This window comes from Oryctolagus cuniculus, chromosome 16, assembly GCF_964237555.1.
Source record: "Oryctolagus cuniculus chromosome 16, mOryCun1.1, whole genome shotgun sequence".
Lineage (NCBI taxonomy): Eukaryota > Metazoa > Chordata > Mammalia > Lagomorpha > Leporidae > Oryctolagus > Oryctolagus cuniculus.
The window spans coordinates 14,162,332-14,177,482 of NC_091447.1; the positions used below are offsets into that span (position 1 = coordinate 14,162,332).

Genomic DNA, 15,151 nt, shown 5'->3' on the forward strand with positions numbered 1-15,151 from the left:
ATGGAAGATTCATCGATCATGTGCTCATGCTCTCTTGCGCTGTCTCTCCCCTCCCCCCCCAACCTTTAACTCCTCCTTTCAAATAAAGGAAGAAATATTTTCTTTAAAAATTAAGGGAGTCTCAAGGTCACCAGAGTGTGAACATTTTAATTCACTGTCTCCTGGCTCTGCACTCCTGCCACTCTTCCTTTCCCCTTATAGAACAGGACAGAGAAAGGCTCACTGGCATCCTCAGGGCGCTCAAGAGGAGTTTCCTCTAGCAGTGAGTGGACAGCGCCTTCCAGGGGGTGTCAGGTCCCGCCCTCTGCCCCTGTAGCACTACTGCGCGCCTACTGCAGTGCGGTACCACCCGGCACAGCCTTGCTTTGCAGGCACTTTGAGCACACAGCCTGCCTCATTATTCTCTCCAAGACCTTTCTTCTGTAAATCTCGGGGCCAAACCCAGCCCCGACCCCTGTCCTGTGGCCTTGGTGGCCTTCTCAGGTGGTTATGGGAAAAAGGCAAAGGCTGTTCTCGGTACATTTTGCACCTCTACCCGACAACACAGAGGCTTCTTGCCTGGTTCCCTGTCCTTACGTCCCAAGTTCACAACGCCCTTGGCCCTCGGGACGGGATGATGTGGTCCATGGAAACTGATGCTCAGAGGCAGAGAGAAGAGCAGCTCCTGGCCGTGAACATGGGCCGGAGGAAGCCGGTGACGAGCTGCAACCCCGGGCGGCCTCAACCCCCCCAAGCTGGAGCCCGACTCACTTTCTTCCGTTTCAATCACAGCGCCTCTGTGCTGCAGCCAGTTCTCCTTGAGACTGAATTGGTGGAAAAGGACTTTATTCTGCAAAAAAGGGAGAAAGAGAACAATGAAGGACTGGGGCCTGCCCTTTGGAAATCCACAGCTGCTGACAACATGTTCCCAAGGAGCTGGCCAATTTTTTTTTTTTTTTTTGAAAAACTTGAAATCCACCCATCCAATCTTAGAGAAACAAATTGGGAGTTGTCTCCATGAATACGTGGGGGGGGGGGGGGGAGGAGGGGAATGGAGATTCTGAGCAACTTAATGGCGATGGCCAAAACCAGTGCCAGCCACGCCCCTGTTGTTACTCTCTGCCACGTGGTGATGAGTACCCCCACAATCTCCCACAACTGGAGCCTACAAACATCCCTCGATCCTTCTGAGAAAGCCATGCCCCTGCTGTGGTCCAGCGACTCTCTGCAGGGAAACAGGAAACAGCCTTGGTGCACTGAGATGTTCCTGCCCCCTCCCCGGCTGCATCAGCTTCTACAAAACCCGTGCCCACAGCGCGCGCAAAGGGGAACACGCCAACCCTCGCTCACCTCTCCCTCTGTGGTGCTCAGTGCAAACCTCTTCCTTAACAGACTCCCCCCACCCCCACCTTGGGCCAAAACTGTTGCCTGGATTTTGGGGAAGGGAGGCAGAGACATGTCGAAAGTCAAATGCCTGCCACTGGGGACAGCAGAGGAGCCTTTGAGACTCCAAAAACGCACCACGAAAGACGGAGAACCCAATCCGATTCAGGGCACGTGGCTGAACTCCGATGTGCATGGGCACAGGGACACGAAAGTGGAGCTGCACGTGCTGCCTGCTGCAGCCCCGGCAGCCCCCGCCCCCGCGTGCCCGAGGCAGGAAGAAGGGCCAGATCGCCTGATTTCCGTGGAAGCACCTGTCTTACCTTCCTTTGTGGTGAATATTCATCCACAGTGCTGAAAGGAGAAAGACAACAAGTCAGCCTGCATCCCAAACCCAGAAGAACGCCAGTTATTGTCGTGGAAGACCAAGTTTTATGCACTGGGGTGGAGGAGTTTGCTCCTTAAAAAAGATATAAGGGGGGACCAGCACTGTGGCATAGCAGGTAAAGCCACTGCCTGCAGTGCTGGCATCCCATATGGGTGCTGGTTCAAGTCCCAGCTGCTCCACTTCCGATCCAGCTCTCTGCCATGGCCTGGGAAAGCAGTGGAAGATGACCCAAGTCCTTGGGCCCCTGCACCCGTGTGGGAAACCCGAAAGAAGCTCCTGGCTTCGGATCGGCATAGCTCTGGCTATTGCAGCCAACTGGGGAGTGAACCAGTGGGTGGAAGACCTCTCTCTCTCTCTCTGCCTCTCCTTCTTTCTCTGTGTAACTCTGACTTCCAAGTAAAAATAAAATAAAGTATATATATATATATATACATACATACATACATACATACTGGTTCTGTGGCATAGTGGGTAAAGCTGCCACATGCAGTGCTGATGTTCTGTTTAGGCACTGGTTTGAGTCCCGGCTGCTTCACTTCTGATACAGCTCTCTGCTGTGGCCTGGGAAAGCAGAGGAAGATGGCCCAAGTGCTTGGGCCCCTGCACCTGTGTAGGAGACCTGGAAGAAGCTCCAGGCTTCATATAAGCTCCAGTTGTTGTGGCTATTTGGGAAGTAATCCAGCGGTTGGGAGGGAGAGGGAAAGAGGGAGGGAAGAGGGAAGGGAAGAGGGAAGGGAAGAGGGAAAGAAAGAGGGAAAGAAAGAGGGAAAGAGGGAAAGAGGGAGAGGGAGGTCTTTCATCTGCTGGTTCACTCCCCAAATGGCCACAATGGCTAGAGCTGCGCTGATCCAAAGCCAAGAGCCAGGAGCTTCCTCTGGGTCTCCCACACAGGTGCAGGGGCCCAAGCACTTGGGCCATCTTTCACTGCTTTTCCAGGCCACAGCAGAGAGCTGGATAGGAAGTGGAACAGCCAGGACTTAAATTGGCACCCATATGGGATGCCAGCACTGCAGGCGGCGGCTTTACCTGCTGTTCCACAGCAGCGGCCCCAAGAACCCTATCTTAATATCCTTTTTCTTATTTGAAGCTATCATTTCCCCTTCTTAGGTAAGTTTTTAAATGGCATGCAGTAAATCTCATTAAAGTATTTGAATCTATTAAGCCAGGAATTAACATTCTCCACTGAAACAGGTCTGCCCTACAGCACAGAGCAAATTCCATGTGGGAGAGGATTATTTTGATGCAAAGTTCTCATTTTCTTCTCTTTTGCTTCATTTATTGGTGCACATTGTCACATTTGTCTTAGGCTATGGAAACTTAATACAATGCATACTGATAAAAAGACCAACAATCATTTCCAACGCACGGTTTTAACATGCAAGTCCATCTGACTGTCCTGCCTTTTTTTTTTTTTTTTTTTTTTAATTTGAAAGGCATAGTGATAGAGAGGAAGAGGGAGAAGGAGAGAGATGGGAAGAGAAAGAGCTTCCACCCACTCAATCCCCAAATACTTGGAACCGTTGGGCCTGACCTAGCCAAAGCCAGGATCCAGGAACTACGTCCTGGTCTACCAGGTAGGAATCAGGGACCCACGTAGTTGAGCCATCACCTGCTGCTTCCCAGGCACAAGCAGCTGGGACTCAAATCAGTGCTTCTGTATGGAGCAGCGAGTGTTCCAAGTGGCAGTTTAGCCCACCGCACCACAACATACACCCTGCAACTGATGTCTGAATTTCTCAATGTGCACAAGCTTACATATTTTGCAATGGCGTTTTCTTTTCCTAAAATCAAGTTAGGGGTTCAATCTTTTTGTTTTGTTTTGTTTTGTTTTGTTTTTTTGACAGGCAGAGTGGACAGTGAGAGAGAGAGACAGAGAGAAAGGTCTTCCTTTTGCCATTGGTTCACCCTCCAATGGCCGCCGCGGCCAGCGTGCTGTGGCCGGCGCACCATGCCTATCCGAAGCCAGGAGCCAGGTGCTTCTCCTGGTCTCCCATGGGGTGCAGGGCCCAAGCACTTGGGCCATCCTCCACTGCACTCCCTGGCCACAGCAGAGAGCTGGCCTGGAAGAGGGGCAACCGGGACAGAATCCGGCGCCCTGACCGGGACTAGAACCTGGTGTGCCAGCGCCGCAAGGCGGAGGATTAGCCTATTGAGTCGCGGCGCTGGCCTAGGGGTTCAAATCTTATCAGTAATCTGAAAGGCCTAAATCAACATTTTCTATGAGAGGTGCACTTATACACACACATACACACACACACACAGAGATCTTCCATGTGCTGCTTTACCCCCTAAGTGGCTGCAAGAGCCAGGGCTGGGCCAGGCCAAAGACAGAAGCCTGGAACAGGGTCTCCCACGTGGGTGCAGGGGCCCAAGCACCTGGGCATCTTCTGCTGCTTTCCCAGGTACATTAGCAGGGTGCTGGATTGGAAGTACGGCAGCAGCTGGGACTCAAATAGCACGCATATGCGATGTGGGTAGCACTGGCAGTGGCTTAACCCACTGCACCACAACACCAGCCTGGAATACTTTCCCTTTACGTGAACTCTGCAGCTATACCCGAAGACTGGATAACAACTTGCTTTCATTTATCAAAGTTAATAAGGAGAGGCAGTGGTGACTCTAGTAAAGCCAGGTGCTGTCAGCCCAAGAGATGAACGCGAGATACCTACGAGACACGTGGGCCCTCCAAGAGTCCCGGAGTAAGCGGCTTTCTTTCATCTTTCTAATTGATAAAGAAACTTCAGGCAACCAGAACCCTGAGCTTCTCAAAGGTCTCCTGACTCTCTGGGCCCTATTTAGAAAGTCTCTTCCAGTCCATGGAAAACCAGGTACAAGTCCCCAGATTCCAAGCCAGACAGGCAGAGTTTTAAAGTAAATAATAATTTCTTGAATAATCTTTTCACGCACCCAGGAGGGTGTTTTTGACCACATCAAGCAGAATCTTAGAAAACTAGCCAGCTCATACAAACATAACATACATGACGTGCTCATACAAACATAACATACATCATGCTCCTAGGAAGGCTAAAGAACCGAGAGGAAACCAAGACCCAAGATGCTGAAAAGCAGCGGGAAGGATGAGATACCCCAAACCCTACCGCACTCGCTGCTGCATTTTCCACTCACCACAGTCAGGAAACGCAAGCACTTACTGGCGCCGGTGCATTCCCAGGATCTTCTGGAATTCTTTCAGTTCTTTTTCAAGTACTGGGTATTCATAGACGTCATCCAGGACATTCCTGTATATGGTCTGTGGGGGAGGGGGAGAAGACAAGTGGCAGCTGAAATGGTTTAATGTCCATGTCGTGCGGATGAACACTTGCCAGTGGCCGTCTTGCCCAGTGAGCCCCGTGGACCCTGGGACAGCACAGTGCTTTCATCAGGTACCAGTGACATCTCCTAACCTTACATCGCTCAACTCCCATGGCTCACTGGCTGATTTTAGGGGCTGCAGTAGACAACGCTGGGAATTACAGAGTCCCTGGCTTGGCTACTCAAGATTTCTAAGCCTACCTCATAACCTCATATTCAAAAGAAGGTACGACCATACAACCGTTTGGGAGGCAAAGTATCAGCTGAATTAAGTCATTTTGAGACAACCTATAAATCGAGCTTCTGAAAGGCTCCCTGACTCACTGGGACACTTTATAAGGTTTCCTCTCCTGTTCTGCAGAAGCAGTTCTGAGTTCCACAATTCTAAGCCAAACACGCAGCCTTTTCAAAGCAAATAAGAAGTTACTGAAAGTTCAGTTAGATATGAAGTTTGGGGGCCACACGAACCTTGAAGCTCATGAAAGTTAAACATTTTCTAATACATCCTGAAATTTAATAAACTTGAACGCTATATAAAATGCTAATTTCTGTCCTTTGACATGGAGAACATTTTATTTTTTAAAAAAAAGTCTATTTATTTGCAGGGGGAACCTTTGTTCTGCTGAGGGCTACTTGGATATTTATAACATCATTTGTGGGCCATATAAAATCATCAACTTAAAAATGAGCCTGTGTGTGGGGAGCAACTCGGACTAGACTAAGTTACTGGAATTAGGACTTATTCTATGCATCTGCTCTCCCACAATATGGCGCTGAAAGGGAGTAAACAACTTCTATACAGCTGCCTCTCGCCAATTTGATGAACTGCAGGAGCTGATCCTGCTCCTGATTGGAGGAGAGCAGCGTGCTCGGCGTGTGGGTAGCAGAGTTGGGATTGGTGGAAGAGGACTATAAAGGAGGAGAGAGACAACATGCACCGGGAACATCTAAAGGGAACATCCGGATAACATCTGAGCAGCCCCTGAGAGCCGGCCGGTGGTGTGCCGCTCCCCTGCGGAAGTGGGGAAAGTGGCAGGGGGAGCCGCCCCTCCACGGAGGTGGAGGGGTCAGCAGCCAACCCTGGAAGAACCAGCAGCAAACCCGGGGAGGGCTGAGCGGGTGAGGGAGCAGCGCAGGGTCCTGTGTCGTTCCTCCACGAATGGGGGAGTGACACCTGTGGGCCAGCGTTGTGACGCAGCAGGTTAAAGCCCTGGCCTGCAGTGCTGGCTTCCCATATGGGCGCTGGTTCAAGTTCCAGCTGCTCCACTTCCGATCCAGCTCTCTGCTACGGCCTGGGAAACCAGTACAAGATGGCCCAAGTCCTTGGGCCCCTGCACCCACATAGGAGACGCGGGAGAGGCTCCTGGCTCCAGAACAGCTCAGCTCAGGCCATTGCGGCCAATTGTGGAGTGAACAGGAAGATGGAAGACCTCTCTCTCTCTCTACCTCTACCTCTCTCTGTAACTCTTCCAAACAATAAATCTTTTTTAAAAAAATGAGCCTGTTACAGATTTACTGAATTTAAAGTCTGACCTGTGGTGCCTTGGCAGGGCCAGACCAAATGGTCTTGTGAACCTTATAGGGCCCACAGGCTGGACGTTCCCAAAAACTCCTGAATGGAAACATGCCTATTTTCATGTCTTGCTGGTTTTATATTTTAAAGGGAAGATAGCATTTATCGATGTATTTTTAATGATCCTATCAACTCCAGGGGCTGTATGTCATGCTGTTCAAATCAGGCAAGCAACAGCAACAGAGAATGGGAGGAAACACCTGGCTTCAGACATCAGAGTGAATTTATGCCTCCCCTGAATCAGAACTTGACAAAAAAAAAAAAAAAGCTGAATGACTGTGACCTACAAATGAGGTTGTGAGCTGTGAAGCTGAAAACAGAAGCCACCGTGGGACATCGCGGCCTGTGCAGAAGCGTGAGATTACCTTCAGAAACATTTTGGAATGCTCGTCTTCGTGCAGCCAGTCCTTGTAGAGCGCGATCCACTGGGAAACAAGATGCAGCACCTTCCGTTTCCGGCACGGAACGTCCGAGGTTTCTTCCTTGCCTTGATACTTCTTAGCAGAATAGGTGCAGATGGTTAAGAAAGAATGCGACATTGTGGGAAATCAAGAGATACGGACAGACCCCGTTTACTCTTGGTTAGCAGATAATCTGCAGGTGTACAGTTGTGCATGGGGGGGACACTGCACAGCGAGGGTGCAGGGGTGCGCTTGGAAGAACAGAAGTAAACCCAGAAAATGACTCAAGTACCCTCAGTGGTCAGCCACGAAGTTCTGCCCAGGCAGGGAACAGGACCAGAAGCAGAGCCAAGCCTCGAACTCAGAACCCAGGCACTACAATATGGAATGCAGGTGACTCAGCCACCATCTTAACCATCATGCCAAATGCTTGCTCTGGCTAAGGCTTTTTTTTTAAAGATCTGTTTATTTATTTAAAGTCAGAGTTACAGAGGGAGGGAGAGACAGAGAGAGAGATCTCTCATCCGCTGGTTCATTCCCCAAATGACCACAATGGCAGAGGCTGGGCCAGGCTGAAGCCAGGAGCCAGGAGCTTCTTCTGGGTCTCCCATGTGGGTAGCAGGGACCCAAGCACATGGGCCACCTTCTGCTGCTTTTTCCAGGCCATTAGCAGGGAGCTGGGTGGGAAGTAGAGCAGCCAGGACTCAAGCTGGTGCCCGTATGGAATGTCAGCATTGCAGGGGTGGCTTTACCTGCAAAGCCCCAGCGCTGGACCCTAGCTAAGATGTTTTACATGAAAATTTGCCTGAAATTCTCACCCCTTTCACTGATTATCAACACCCATGAAATCTAAAACATTTTAAGCCAGGACTCTTTCCCCATGATTGTTTCTGTATTTTTGCACACTCTGCCTTTTGTGAAATAATGCAACCTCCAAAAAAAAATATGGCCTGCGTATTAATGTGAGATGTTTCTCTTTACATCCTAGTGAAGATGACATTCCCGTTCCAGTGCTACCACCTTCTAAGCAGTGGTCCAAGGTGTTTTCTTTTCCCCACGATTTTTGGACATTAGTCATAGATTAGAGCCATATTTCAGCTTTTATCATCATAAATAATATTATTTAACCTCCTAGCTGTGGGCCAGGCAGTATTCCATTCATTACACAGAGGTGATTTTAACTCTTCCCTGATGCCTTCTCAGTGTCCCCACACCTGAAGCGACATTTGTAAGCTACTGGAATCAAGCAACGGCAAAACATGAGTGTGTACCCCTAATACAGAAAATGGAAATAATACAAAGGAACACTTAACCACTAAGGCATACGCTGGGAAGCGGCAGGACATGGCTTAAGTAGTTGGGTCCCTGTCACCCACATGGGTGTCCTGGATTGAGTTACTGGATCTGGGCTTCAACCTGGCCAATCCCAGCCATTGCAGGCATTTGGGGAATTAAGTGGTACATGGAAACCCTCCCTCTCCCTCTCCCTCTCCATCTCCCTCTCCCTCCCTCTCTGTCTCTGTCTCTCTCTCTCCCCTTGCCTCTCCATTAACATCCATCCATACAATGTCTTAGCCAAAGACTGAAATGTATGCTTGAGTAACACATAGTGCTCAAGTAAGTCTTAGAGACTATTTAGGGTTGGGGCAGTGGGTTAAGCTGACAGCTGAGCCTTTGGCACCCCATATCTGAGTGCCGGTTTGAGTGCCTGATGCCTGGGAAAGTAGCAGAAGGTGGCCCAAGAACGTGCCAGGCATGTGGGAGTTGACAGAGTTTCGGGATCCTGGGTTTGGCCTGGCCCAGACCCGGTTGTCACAGCCATATAAGCAATGAGCCAGTAGATGGAGGGCTCTCTCTTCTCTCTGTCTCTCCTGCTCTCTTTGCTGCTCTGCCTCTCAAATAAATAAAGAAATCTTTTTTAAAAAGAGAGATTATTTAGGGACATCCTGTGAGACGCTGAATTATTAAATGTTAATCACAAATTATGTTAGGGTCATAAGTGTAACAGTTTGAAGGTACTGAATTTGTATAAAAACATAATTTACACTACTTAAAAATGGTACTTGCTTTCAAAGTATGTTAATACTAAAATGTAAATGAAATTAGCCCACAGATATTCTCTCCAAAACACACTTGAAGAAGCAGAAATTCAAAACTCTGTAATCATTGCTAATTTTCTTAGGAATCTTACATTTGGAAGCTATAGAAAAAAACTTCATTTATTATGGAAATTCTTTAAAATCAAGACTAATAATGTTTCAAGATGACAAAAGTTTCAAAATAACCTTTAGCTTTGGTCATAGCACAGACAGCAAATTGCAAAAAAGTAAATACCATCCCCATGTGCATATTTTTAAGAGATGCTACTTTAATTTTGCCCTTGTTGCAGTTTTCTTTTATCCCTTCACAGAGGGACATGCTGTGAGACCGGGAGACATGGAGGAATTCTTTGGCAGGAAAAGAATTCAAATGACCTGATGAGATTCAGGTCTCAGAACTACAGTATGCACAGGAAGCAATCTGGTTTTTTCTTTTTTTTTTTTTTTTTAAGATTTATTTATTTATTTAAAAGGCAGAGTTACACAGAGAGAGGAGAGGCAGAGAGAAAGAGAGTTCTTCATCCACTGGTTCACTCCCCAATTGGCCGCAATGGATGGAGCTGCGCCAATCTGAAGCCAGGAGTCAGGAGCTTCTTCCCGATCTCCCACGTGGGTGCAGGGGCCCAGGGACTTGGGCCATCTTCTGCTGCTTTCCCAGGCCAGAGCAGAGAGCTGGATAGGAAGTAGAGCAGCTGGGACCTGATCCGAAGCCCATATGGGATGCCAATGCTTCAGGCCAGGGTGTTAACCCACTGTGCCACAGTGCCGGCCCCGCAATCTGTTTTCAAACTTACTGTGGGAGCCACAGTGGAATCTCTGGTTTAATACAAATGTGGCAGTGAGCAGGCTGCTTCACTGCTTCCAAAACACCTTCTTAAAAGATCGCGGGGGCCACTGCTGTGGCGTAGAGGGTGAAGCCACCGCCTGCAGTGCAGGCATCCCATAAGGACGCTGGTTCGAGTCCCGGCTGCTCCACTTCCGATCCAGCTCTCTGCTATGGCCTGGAAAAGCAGTGGAAGATGGCCCAAGTCCTTGAGTCCCTGCACCTGTGTGGGAGACTCAGAAGAAGCTCGAGGTTCCTGGCTTTGGATCAGTGCAGCTCTGGCCACTTCAGCCAACTGGGGAATGAACCAGCAAATGGAAGACCTCTCTTTCTCTGCCTCTCCTTCTCTCTCTGTGTAACTCTGCCTTTCAAATAAATAAATAAATCTAAAAAAAAAATATAAATAAAGATTGCAAAGCAAGCCCATCTGGAGACTCTCCTAAGCTGACGAAGCTTTGCTTTCAGGCATCTCGGTGTTTCTGTGTTGCATCTCTTCCAGCGAAACCATGAAATTCTAAGGCTCCCTTAACTGGTCTTTAACCAGGAACACATCCATCATCCTAAGAGCTCTGAAAACCTAAGTCGGCCCCAGCGACTAGGTTAGGCCTCGACACTGCCCAGGAATATGATAACACACTCGCCCAGCTCCCGTGCGGATGGTCTGACTCCTGCAGATGGCTCCTCCCCTGAGCCCGTTCACTGGGTGACACCTGTCAACGCACAGGACCTGGAGCTGCACTCTGAACTTGACCCAATATTTGCCTCCAGATTTCCAAGCCATGGGGAGGCATGGATCTGAAGCAAACATCATATGAACAGGTCAATTCTTCCCTGGCACAGAGGGTGAAGACAGCGTCCCCCCCACCCCCACCGTTGTCTATTCCATCTCATTTCACCTTTCACCTTGGACATCGCTGCATTAATATTTACCACAGCCGCACTCCTCTGGGGGGCTGTGTAAATTAAGAAGGGCAGTTAATGCGTGATGTGGGGTAACCCCCAGGGGGGCAGGTGACACGAAGTCCAGGAGGGCTAGAAGGATATTGTCTGAGCAGCGCCTGGCACAGGTCATCGGTCGTCATAAAGACGGTGTACGTGAGAAGGAAGTCGTCGAGCAGGGTCTCTGCGGAAGAAGAACACACACACAGGTAAGTAGAGCACTGCTGGGAAGGGCAGAAATAGGATAAATGATGGTGCGGGTGGTAGGGGTGGAACGGGAGAATTTTAACCATGAAATAGATTACTGCTGAGAGTTGCCATTTGCGACCATCTTGACACAGAAGGCCTTAAGCAATGAGTTATTTTTTCTTGCAAGTTTCTCTAAACAAATAACAGTTATCATCTCCCCCAACCCTTGCCAAAAATATCATTTATATTTGTGGGTCAAGATGCTATGGAAGACCAGTGCATTAGTAATAGATTAAAAAAAAACCTGTAAGATTTCTGAGTACATCCTCTGGTCCTTATGGGAACAAAATCTCCCTGTTCTAACAGATTATGGCTTTCCAAAGCGACCTACTTCAGTCTAGAGCAAGAACAAAGGAAAATAAAACCCAGAAGACAAGACGAGGTCCAAGGCCATTCACTGTTATCCCTCAGAAGCACCTGTAACTTCCCCACTGTGGGCAACAGAGGCTGAGCCGGGCTAGGTACAGTAGAGAGCGAGGGCCGTGCATCACATGAAGCTCCTTCCAAATACCCCTCTCCCACCCACAAAAAGAGGCTCAACTTTTTATCATCTCTTTGCTTTGCATGTTCTTGGAAAAGCCCATCCTACACAGACTATGGAATTGCTAAGCGGGCAAACTTTGACCTCCAACAGAGTTTCCAAAATCATAGAAAAGATTACATGCAGAATGCGAGGTAGAGGGGCAGGTGTTGTGGTGCAGCAGGTGCCGCTGGGAAGCCTATATCCCCTATCCAAGTGCCAGCTGCTCCACTTTGGACCCAGCTTCCTGTCAATGCATCCTGGGAGGCAGCAGATGGTGGCTCAGTGCTTGGGCCCCTGCAGCCTGGTGGGAGACCCGGAAGGAGTTCCAGCCTCCTTGCTTTATTTCTCTGTTTTGTTTGGTTCCAGGCCATCAAGATAACCCTGATCCACAACAGGTTAAGAGATTGCAAATGGAATTATGTTTTTAAAGTTTTACTTATTTGAAAGGCAGAGTGACAGAGAGACAGAGACAGAGAGAGAGAGAGAGAGAGAGAGAGGAGAGATACACAGAGACAAGGACACCCATACATACACACAGGGAGAGAGAGAGAGGACACATATACAGACAGCGACACATACACACACACACACACACACACACACACACACACACAGAAAGAGGGTCTCCTATGTAGGCCGCAGAGACCCAAGTACTTGATCCATCATCTTCTGCCTCCTACAGAGCACATTAGCAGGGAGCTGGGTCAGAAGTGGAGGGGGGACTTGAACCCAGGCAATACAATACGGCATGTGGTGACCCAAACTGTCTTTTTTTTTTTAATGTTTTTTTGACAGGCAGAGTGGACAGTGAGAGAGAGAGAGACAGAGAGAAAGGTCTTCCTTTGCCGTTGGTTCACCCTCCAATGGCTGCCACGGCTGGCACACCACACTGATCTGAAGCTTCTCCTGGCCTCCCATGGGGTGCAGGGCCCAAGCACCTGGGCCATCCTCCACTGCACTCCCAGGCCATAGCAGAGAGCTGTCCTGGAAGAGGGGCAACCAGGACAGAATCCGGTGCCCCGACCGGGACTAGAACCGGGTGTGCCAGCGCCGCAAGGCGGAGGATTAGCCTATTGAGCTGCGGCGCCAGGTTCCAAACTGTCTTAACTGCTGTGTCGTGATGCTTGCCCCGGTAATGTTTTAAGAAACACTTTTAATTGCAAGATGCCCTTACTTGAAACTAAACTGATGTGTTAATAAAGAGTATGAAGGGGTTTTAAAAACCTTTATTATTGTGGCACAGTAGATGAAGCCACCATCTGGGACCGCATCCCATATCTGGTGCTTGGGATCAAGTCCCGCCTCTGCCTCTGCTTGAAATCCGGCTTCCTGCTAATGTGTCTGAGAGGCAGCAGATCACGGCTCGCGTACGGAGTCCCTGCCACCTATGTGGGAGATCTGGGTGGAGTTCTGGGCTCCTGGATTTGGCCTGGCCCAAATCTGGCTGCTGTGGCCATCTGAGGAGTGACCCAGTAAATGGCAGATGTCCTTGTCACTCTTCCGTCAAATAAGTAAAAAAAAAAATACATATTTTAAAATATTAAATAAAAATATTTCCCAAAAAGTATATTTTAAAATACTTAAGAGAAGCAACAGGATTACTTATAAAATAATAAACTGGATACATGGCAGCCAGAACGTAAAACACATTCAAATGTCTAACATTTTATCACATGGCAATAGGTTAGCAATCGCTGGTCTAAACTTTGTATTATTCTATGACAAAAGCAAGTCTCCACACGGAAGTGGCTGGACCCGGCACAAGGAAGCTGATGAGATAATCTCAGGTGAGTGGACAGCCTGCACTCCCAGAAGAGCCAGGAGCCTCCTCCTGGAGTCCACGTGAGTCTAAGTTTCGAATACCTGCACAGAAAGACCTACTCCCCACCTAGCCAACCTCAGCACCGTCACTCAGCAGTCACACCAGCGGAAGATCTGGAATACACAGTGCGTGCCTTTTATCGGTTTTTAACAGAGGCAAAATGGAAGCCAACCACACACATATCTGAAGCTCTGGGACATCTTGGAAATACAACTGGAAACCTAGTGCTGTTGGATGATGCTGACCAGAGGTGCTTGCGAGCGGTCAAGTCCTCCGTGCTAAGGGTGGCTGACTGATGAAAATCCTCAACCTCGCGGCTCTGCATCACCGTCAGGTGCAGGCAGCAAGGACGACAGAGTGGCCGCGAATGTATGCTGGGGTCTTCCACAGTCTCTCACGCGCTGTGGCCACCAACACGCCGTAATGCAGAAGCCCCCAGGGACAGCACTGAGACGTCCACACGCTCAGCATTTAGAACGCTGGGTGTGACACACACGTTCAGATTCTTTGGGCTGTCCTTACACTTGGCTGCACTGAATGAGGTTAGAGCTATTCTCTAATCAAGATTTACTTCATTAGGAGCTGAGATGAAAAAGAACACCATTAACTTGGACAGAACCAGTCATTTCATTCCAGAGCAACCTTAGATAATGAACTGAGTCACGGGAAGAATCTAGCTGGATGACGGCAGGCGCATTTGGCACTCAATTCAATTAACTGGCCCACATATGACAATATTTTCTTAAGGGCTTTGACCCAGAAATGCTTATTTTCTTCTAAGCTGCTACCATATTTAATATTCAACAGCATTTACCTAATTAGCTCTCTGCCATAGAAATATTAATTAAAATAAAAACAATGAGGCGACATGAAAACATCTCCAGTTAAAAATTCTAATGAATAGAACAGACGCCCAATATGCCTAACTCGTCTTTCTCTTTATAACTGAAATTTCTCTCTATAAAGAGCTTGCTTTTATTCTTTCTTCAACATTGCTATTTTTTGCTATGCAGATTCTGAAAGCAATTGAATGATATGAATAAAAAAACATCGAAATGGCACATTCAAATAAAAGTGCATTTGATAACAGGCGAACTTTGGCAAAGGCTACCCCAGGGTACCAAGCTATTTTTAGAACCACAAAGGCTACGTGAATGATCCTCTGAAGACTATTAACCCACAACAGCCATTTAGAAGGACTAACAAATCCACTGGCACCCATATTAAGGCACTATAATGATCTATTATATTACATCGCACTTAATTAATAGTAATTTAAGACCGTACGCAGAAAAGCACTTTTGTGTTTATAGAAGTGTCTTTCATTTAAACAGATTCACAGCTGCCACACTCAGAAATCAAAGGAGCTACTCATTTTGATTTCTAACTCTGAATACCTAGGTGTTCATATACAGAAAACCTTTCTTGAAATTCTCTTCATCGACTCAATCACTAAATCCACCTCACATCCTTGGCTCACCCAAGGAGAAACTTTTGGTTCTATCCTCCCTCATCCCAGTTGAAGATGGCACTTTCTAAGGGCCTTGTGAATACAGGAAACACTGCTCCAGTATAAAAGTATTGTGAGCGTCCAGATATCAGTTCGAGCATCCCCCACGGCCTTGTGTTTAAAGAACTGGTCCCCAAAGTCTCACTGAGG

At 48.2% G+C, this 15,151-nt stretch overlaps 1 protein-coding gene across 1 annotated transcript in view; it reads right to left on the minus strand.

Moving 5' to 3' along the window:
• The window catches only part of RAPGEF5 (Rap guanine nucleotide exchange factor 5), a 245,354-nt gene that overhangs the window by 38,757 nt on the left and 191,446 nt on the right, over positions 1-15,151 (minus strand). The window contains exons 12-16 of the mRNA XM_051852807.2: positions 11,003-11,081; positions 7,001-7,145; positions 4,903-5,000; positions 1,686-1,716; positions 751-829 (exon numbers count right to left, since the gene is read on the minus strand). Of these exons, the coding sequence (XP_051708767.1) occupies positions 751-829; positions 1,686-1,716; positions 4,903-5,000; positions 7,001-7,145; positions 11,003-11,081 (432 nt within the window). The remainder of the gene's footprint in view (positions 1-750; positions 830-1,685; positions 1,717-4,902; positions 5,001-7,000; positions 7,146-11,002; positions 11,082-15,151) is intronic.